This window comes from Dermacentor andersoni, chromosome 6, assembly GCF_023375885.2.
Source record: "Dermacentor andersoni chromosome 6, qqDerAnde1_hic_scaffold, whole genome shotgun sequence".
NCBI classification, from domain to species: Eukaryota; Metazoa; Arthropoda; class Arachnida; order Ixodida; family Ixodidae; genus Dermacentor; species Dermacentor andersoni.
Window position 1 is genome coordinate 10,559,780 of NC_092819.1, and position 8,479 is coordinate 10,568,258.

Sequence of the window (8,479 nt, forward strand, 5' to 3'; positions counted from 1 at the left end):
AAAAAATTTTCCAGTCTCTTACGGAGGCTAGGAAAGGGAAATTTATGCCGTCGATCTAGCATTGCAGCTGCCACCTATGCTCGTTGTTTACATTTCTTGCACCACTCCTCCTTTTCTAGTTTCACTATTCAAACGCAAAGCATTCACAAATATCTGTTTTTTTGTATATTTGTGAATTTATTCATTTAACACCAATACAAGCGCTTTGTGCCAGCCGAAATGGCAACACGAGCGCTGAACAAATCGCAGATGACAGTGAACAGGTTATAACTAGCGCCACTATGCTCGTACGTTCTGTCCCTAGCGGCAAAAGGGGCGAACTAGACCAGGCGTGTTGGAGCAGGGAGATCTGCGTAGGTCCGGAGTTCCAGTCCTCAACTTCATTCTATGCTCATAAGCATGGAACAAAGAAACAAAATAGGAATGCTCATACTTATATGTATAAGTTGTATAGTCGTAATGTATCAGCTGTACCAGTAGCAAAGTTCGTCGTGGGTGTTCTGTAGCTGTACCGCGGGTTGCCAACTGTATTGAACAACTCTTTCGCCACTCTAAAGGTAAGTGAATAAGCATTTTTTCTTTCTCTATGGAATAAGTGAAAAGTGCGTGGACGGTGTCTCGCCAAACGCCTGTTGCATGCATCCGGTTTCTTTTAATCAGTGCCGTTAGCAAGCAAGCACATATTCTTGTAGCTCGTGAATAGTGATTAAATATGCAACTTGTTCTTTTTCCTTTTATTTTTCTTCAGACTTTCTATACTCGCAATGAAGAAAGCGGCTGTTGTTCCGAGTGGCACCGACCAAGGAGGCCGTGTTAACGACCCCGTCACACACTACGTGCTGTTTCAGCCAGAAATCGGGACAGAAGAGACCAGCCACACCTCTGAACTTCCAGGCGATGACGCCGTGTACGTCGTGGCCGATTCGTCCGAGTCTTCAGGGACTATGACCGCGGAAGAATGGCTGTCGGCATCGGGCAGCCTTTCCGAATGTAATACGGCGGAGCAAACTGCGGGGAAAGCGAAAACGAAGAAAAAGCATTCGTTCGTTTGGGAACACTTCGACGGCCACGCGTTGGACAAATGCAGCCAAGTGTGCAAGCACTGCAATATGAGTGTGCGCCTCGGTAAAGAAGGCGGCTGCAGCAAACTAGGCACCACGGCAATGCGTCGTCACCTTGAAATCCACCACGCGCACCTCTTGACCGGCCTTCCTTCTCGAGTGGACGTTGTGCGCGCCAGAAAAGCACGAGTAGCGGATAGTGCGAGTGATGATGCTGTAACCAGTGGCGGTAAGGTGAAAAGCTTGGGTGGGAGAAGGAAGCGGCAGCCTTCGTCATCAGTTTGGCAGCACTTCGATTACTATGGTAGCGACAGATTTCTGGTGGTGTGTAGAATCTGTAGAATGCAAGTGCGTCTGGGAAAGGATGGTGGGTGCAACAGGGTGGGGACAACTGCAATGCATAGGCATGTCACTATTCACCACAAATTCTTACTTCAGAAAAACCCCACCCTCAAAACGAGAGAAGGTCATGGCAGGAGAAGCCAAGACATGTCCTGTAATATGACCAAACGGTCACAAGTGTCACCAGCAGTTGCTGCTGTACATCAAAAAGTACTCGAAACCAAGAGCGAGTCCTGTGGACTGCGTCACGCTGATTCAATGGCTCTAAACCATTGCTTGGCAGTGTTCATGGCTAATGGTATCCAGCCGTTCTCACTTGCAGAAGAACCAGCTTTTCTTGAGTTCATGCGCTGCTGTGCACCACAGTGGAAGGTTCCCAACAAAGCCTATTTTGCAAACTCTGGTGTTCCTGCGCTTGCATCCATGATTAAAGAAGCAGTGAGAAAGGACCTGAAAACTTGTGTTGGAGGTACCGTGCACCTTGGTACTGAAACATGGCAGGGTCCCCACATGTGTGACCTAGTGTCTGTGACAGCATTCTGGGTGAAGTCTCAAGAGCCTGCACAAAATCTTGTAAGGTGCAGGGCTGTCCTGGATGTTGTTAACCTTGGAGAGTCATGTACTCTTGAAAATGTCAGTCAAGCGCTGGAGACAGTTATTAAAGACTGGCTGCTGCCTGCAGAGCTTAAGGTTGGGTGTATAGTTACTGAACGCCTTCCCAGTGAATCACTACCTTTCCTGGAAATGCAGCTAAAGCACACCACTTGCATGGCCCACTGTCTCGATTTTGAAGTAGAAAACCTGCTCTTCACATTTCATAGTAAGCTAGCAGACTCATTTGACATGGCTCGCACCATTTGCAGCCAGTTGTGCCACAACGATGCAGCTAGAGCCAAATTGAAGGCAATTCAGTCGCATCACAACCTCAAGCAGAGGCCACTGGTGCCAGATTCTCCCACAAATTGGAAAAGTACACTGCGCATGTTAAAGCACTTCTGTGAGCAGAAGCTGGCAGTAAATGAGTATCTGAGAGGGTCAGGTGGAATTTCTGTCAGCCCAGAGCAGTGGTTAGTGCTCAGGGATGCAGCTAGCGTGCTACAGCCTGTGGAAGAAGTTGTTCGCCTCCTGAGCATGGATACAGCCGTGATGGGACAGGTCCTCCCGCTGCTCTGCTTTGCTGAGAAGATGCTGCAGAGCACGTTGGAGAGATCTGAAAGAGGCAGTCCTGCACACTGGCTTTCAGCCCACCTTCTTTCGAAGCTTAGCTCAAGTAGCCACATAACTGCTGTAAAAGCAGACCTTGCATATTGGACTGCAAGCTTCTTGGACCCTCGCTTCAGGGACACATTCTGCAGTTACATTAGTAGCGATGAAGCAGTGGCAGAGCAAAAGCTAAATGAGGTGAAGAAGCACCTTCTTGTGAAAATACGTGAGACTTACACACACTCCACAAAGTTGTTATATGCAGCTAATATTGGCAAATTACCACAGCAAAATGAAACTGCCCCATCACTTGATGAGGACTTTTCACTATGGCTTACGAATGCCGAACAGATGGGGCTTACAAGGTCCAAGGTTGAAGTTTCTTCAGATGGCACAAACACAGAGGGAGCAGCAACTGCTGCGTTTGAGCTTGAGGCTTATGTGCAAGACAGCATTGCAGATTTCTCCACACCCATGAGCGACCCAGCACTGTATTGGCAGACAAAGCGGATGATTTGGCCGTCTTTGTACACTGTAGCAGTCACATACTTGGCATGTCCTCCAACCAATACGTACTCGGAAAAAATGTTTGAAAAATATGGTGCCGTTGCTTCAGACGGTAGACAGAGTATCTGTGCTGATACTCTGAGTATCTTGAGTTTCATACGCATGAATCACGAGTGGGTGCCAAAGGACATTTCAGCAGCACCAGCTGATGTGATCAACTCACTGCGAAAAGCTGTGGACAAAGGCAACACTGAACAAGATAACACTCACTTTGTAGATGCAGAAAGTGAAGTGTTGCTAAAGAGAGTTGTTTTTCAAGACTGAAGTTATATTTCGCCTACACTGCAAGCGTGTGCAGTGTTAACCATTTGGCCAAGATCATAGCAGCACCCCGCTCTACCTTTTCTTTCTCATGGCACCTTCTCCATTCTCCAGCTTGCATCCTCTTTTAGTAAATGTGCTGATCTTTTTGAAGAAAGCACTAAGAAACATACTGCTTGCATGTTCAGTTTGGCATCCTTACATTTAGCCACTTGTGCGACGCTTTTCCATATTGCATCTCCACCCATTTCTGTTATGTTAATGTTCTACAAGACACTAGATTTTGTGAAATATTTGTATGGTCCTCCCCATTGTGTAGAAGGGGAGCCATTGACCCTTTTGCCTGCTCTATGCACATGCTGATGGCATCATTAGGGCCTAAGAGAGAAAGGCGACACATAACATGCGAAAAAAGTAGAATCTGTTGTAACATTTGTAATAGTTGTGTGCGCACCGTACAATATGTCAACTGCCATCTTCTCAGTCTTTAGATGCAGATTTCATCAGATATGCTAAATTTCAGTAGATTGCAGTACAGCCTTTAGTTGAGAACTCTGCAGTATTGCTCCAACAGGTTCACAAACAAGTTTTGTTCTAAAGGAGCACTGCCACGTGGAACTGTGCTTATGTTAAATAAAAGTACAGTGGCAATATTCTTTTCCTACTTCATTTTAAAGGTTGAAAAATGGGAAGGTAGGCTTCGGCAATATTGGGCAATAAAGTATATGTGTCATTGTGTAAGTATATTGAACAGCTTGAGCAGGCCTTATAGTTCACTGCATCACTTGCATTTCTATTTCTCCATTGCCATTGTACGTGACATAATACTTGTTTCCCTATCCTTGTTTCTATAACAAAACATTTGCTCAGTGTAGTTTTATGAACAGGCTAAATAATGGAAACCAAGCATAACATTGCTTTCATGTAAAAAATTGAAGTTTCACCCATAATGCGAAGCAGTGATGCAATAGCTGGAACTATATATGTGGCCAGTCTGTTTTGTCTGGTATCAGTTGGAGCATACACTTGTAGATGAGCAAGAACTATCTGCTGTTAAGAAGGAAACTTCCTTCAGTGTGAACTCTAGGCAGTGCAGTCTTTGTGGAGGCAATGCTCTTCAGTAGTGAAATTGGTGTCTTCTTGTCTCGTCCCTTGTCTACATTTTGCGCTGTTACTAGCAGGAGTGAAATTGAGATGTGGCTTCTGCCTTCTTTTTCCTATCCTGCCTTTTGCTTATCACCGCTGGATTTATTGAAGTACTCTTAGCTCGGTGCTTGTTTTAGATCACCTGTGGAGCTTTACACTAATGTCAGCTAGTGATGTAACCACTCTCTCTAGGTTCAGTATTTTCTTCGCTGTAGCATGATTGGAGATCAAATAATTGCAGGGCACTGTTACTTTTTTTTCTTTTCACATTTTTTATAAGCTTCTTTATAAACTTGGGGATTTCTGTGATGGACATCAAAACAACTACTGGAGTAAGCCCAAAGCAGCTATTAATGTAAAGTTTGTTGACACGCATGGAAAGACAGAGGCCAAAGAGACTATTTACGCTGCATTTACAAGAGCAGCGCAGTCAATGACCAAGATGGTAACCTGCTCATTCCAAGCCCAGATGCTTGTCTTCATCTTCCTTTGTGCCATGTTTCATAAGCGCCTATTGTATCCTAACATAACCCTCGGCGGCAAAAGCACCGTCCCGGTGCCACTAGATATCTGTGGCAAGCAGAGTTGTGGGGCTTGAGCCTGGCGACTCACTGGTGGTTGTAGCGGAGGATTTTGCGAGACTGACTGGAATGATTTCGTAGGCGTCTTCATGAACCATGCGATATGAGTCTTTGTAACAAGACGGGAGTTTCTCACAAAGGCCTACTTGACAGGAAAATGCGTCCAAAGGAGCACTAGGGTACTTGGCGAAAAGTGCATTTCACAGTGACAGAGGTCGCAGCGATGCTTCTGGTTGTCTTGCAACACTGATAGGCGAGCGCGTGCAAGTTGTCGAGCATGGTCAGTGTGAGCGATGGCATCACGCACATTCACTTGTCGAGGTCATTATCAATGGTAGCAATGCGTCGGCCGGAAGTGTTGGTTCATTGCCCTACAAGAGGTAGAACAGGGAATAGCTGGCAATGTCCAGGTGGGACGGATTATAGGCGAAGGTAATTTTCTTTATTTATTTGGTACCTGTATGGCAGAGCTTGTGGTGATTAGTTTAAATGTATTTTGCCAGCATATCTGTAAGGGTTCGGTTCAATCGCTCGGACAGGCCGTTGGTTTGTGGATGGTAGGAGGTGGTAAGCTGATGCTGGATAGAGCAGACGTGCATGATGTCATCAATGACCTTGGAAAAGGAGGTACGGCCTCGGTCTGAGAGCATTTGACATGGATCTCCATGCACCAAAATGATGTGTAGCAGGAAAGCTGCCACATCCGTAGCATAGCTGATTGGGATATCAAATGTAATGGCGTATCTGGTCACTTAGTCAACAGCGACAGTAGCCCACTTGTTCCGCGGTGCACATGTCGGAAAAGGGCCCAGGAGGCCCAAGCCGACACAACCAAATGGCTCTACCAGGATTTGAAGTGGCTGCAGGTAGCCAGCGGAAAGTAGGGATGGCTTCTTGCACTGACATGTCTCACAAGCTGTAGTGTCGCACAGAACGTGCAAGACCAGGCCCGAAGAAAAGGCAGCACACTCTGTCATAAGTTCGAGACGTGTCGAGATGTCCAGTGGTGGGCACGTCGTGAAGTTCCTTAAAGGGACACTAAAGGTTACTATTAAGTCAACGTGGACTGTTGAAATACCATCACAGAAACCTCGAAACGCTTGTTTCGTGCCAAGGAGAGACTTATTTTAAGAGAAAATGCGTTCTGAAGCGTCCGCGTACCTCTAGCGCAGTTCAAATCGCCCACCCTCCGATCGAGGAGTACTGACATCATGGTCTCATAGTGACGTTGCGCCATCGGTGAGTAGAACGGCGTCCGCAGACGGCGCTACGGCTTTTCTGCGCAAAACACAAACGCGCGGCCAGAAACAGAGCCAAGACAGAGCCGACAGCAGAGCGGAAGCGGGAGTATGGTGGCTAGCGGAAGGAGAGACTAATTACGTCCCACATTACGTCCCACGGCACACGGAGAGTCCGTTTTCGTTAAACTATAGGCTGCGGCGAGCTCGCAGCGTGGTCGGCGTGGTCTGTGAGAAGTGACGAGCCTTTTCGTACTCGCAACAGGGCATAAAAAAGTGCGAATCGACGCAAAACTCGGCCTAGAAACGTGCTTCGCCACAGCCAGGGCTCAATACGACCTAAGCTGGCACGACCCAGATGTCGTTTCCCGCACCGCCACCAGGCGCCGCTACTATACCTCAAACTCTAGCGCAAGACGCCCATAAGCTGGTACTTCTTTCTATGACGCAAACTTCGACGCTCGTCGCAATGGACCCTGACACCGACAGATTGGCTCGCGATAGTGGGCTCAACTTCAGCGATTTGAGCACCGGCGAGCGCGACCTGCTGCTGAGGGCTCGCACTGCCGGCGTCGTTGCGTACTACGATGGCGGCCTCGACACCGGCTCTCCGGAGTGGGAAAGCAACGAGGGCTTCCCACGACATCACATGGACGTGGCATTCTCGCTGCTTGTTCCAAATGGAAGTTTCGCGAGCGAGCAGAACCCTCACAGCACGACGCGATAACGAAACTACTGAAACTCCAAAGCGTGCGCGGCGCAGAGTCGAGCGAAAACGAAACCTTTCGAACACCCATATTACTGAAGGGTAACGTCAAAATGTTATTTTTTCTTAGAATCGAATAGACGTAGACAAGTAGCATTTTTTTTCCGTCTTATAATCGAATGAAATATTTTTAATCCGAGTAGTTGAGTATTAGTAACACAAATTATGAGGAGTGCTTTCGTCATCGGGCTAGTACCGGAATGTCGCTGGGGGGTCTCAAATCGTGTCATGCATTTACCTCAATTTCTCGGTTACTAAAGCTCTGTTCGCGATTATATTGACGCCTTAGACGTTCTAGAACATTGCTCTACCACTTTAACTTGAGTTTCTGGTAACCTTTAGTGTCCCTTTAAGGATGCTCGCATGGAGGTGCTTTGGGATGAAAAGGAGACGATCGGGACCTTCAGGATGAACATTACAACAGTACAAATTACCATCAAGGGGTACAAAAATGTGTAAGGAAGCGTCATCAGGTGCAGATTCAAAACGATTTATGAGTACTTTGAGTGAGGCTTCACTATGTTGCCCGTCGGCGATATGGAGGAGCTGTAACACGGAGAAAACGCAAGCGGCATTGAATGTCGGGTACATCATAGCTGTCCATGGGGTAACGCAGCAAAGCATCAGTGTTGTGGTGCAGGCATCCAGACTTATAAATCAGAGTATAAAAACTCTTGGAACCTCGAACACCAAGCCGGCTCGTGGGATCCTTGATGGACGAGGAAAGCCAGCTGAGAGCATGGTGGTCAGTTACTATGGAAAAGGAACGGCCGTAAAGGTAAGCACAGAACTTGGCAACTGCCCAGACAAAAGCAAGGCATTCCCATTCCATAATAGAATAGTTGCACTCCGGTGGTGAGAAGAGGCGGCTGGCACAAGCGATAATGCAACCTTGGCCCCCGACGCTGGGCTAGTACAGCACCGACACCATGACTACTGGCACTCGCAAACAGTTCTGTTGGGGCATTAGGGTTGAAGTGGGCTAGGATTGGTGGTGAGGTCAAATGTGTGATGAGACGAGAGAAGGCAGCAGATTGTGGAGATCCCCACGAGAAGGGTACGCCTTCCTTCAAAAAGTCGGTGAGAGGTCGAGCAATAGCAGCAAAATCTTGGAAAACGCGGTGGAAGTAAGAACATAGCCCAACAAAACTGCGAATGTCTGTGGCTGACTTTGGAACTGGAAAGTCTCTGATGGCACGAAACAAGACTGCCTAAAAGCGTAATTTGGCGGCGGCAAAAACAAATGGCATTTCGATGAGTTGCAGCCTGGCCTTATAAAATATGTCAAGTATGGTAGAGAAATGTTCAACGTGT

The 8,479-nt window shown here is 47.2% G+C and overlaps 1 protein-coding gene across 1 annotated transcript; it reads left to right on the forward strand.

Annotated features, from left to right (window-relative positions):
* Positions 1–336: 336 nt before the first annotated feature.
* LOC126521665 (zinc finger BED domain-containing protein 4-like) lies at positions 337–4,098 on the forward strand. The gene is made up of 2 exons (XM_050170388.3): positions 337–557; positions 749–4,098. The coding sequence occupies exon 2, from the start codon at positions 765–767 to the stop codon at positions 3,435–3,437; it is 2,673 nt and encodes an 890-aa protein (XP_050026345.1). The 5' UTR covers positions 337–557; positions 749–764; the 3' UTR covers positions 3,438–4,098.
* Positions 4,099–8,479: the final 4,381 nt, after the last annotated feature.

Coding starts and splice junctions, on each gene's coding strand:
- LOC126521665 (XM_050170388.3), top strand. CDS start 765: ATGAAGAAAGCGGCTGTTGTTCCGAGTGGCACCGACCAAGGAGGCCGT.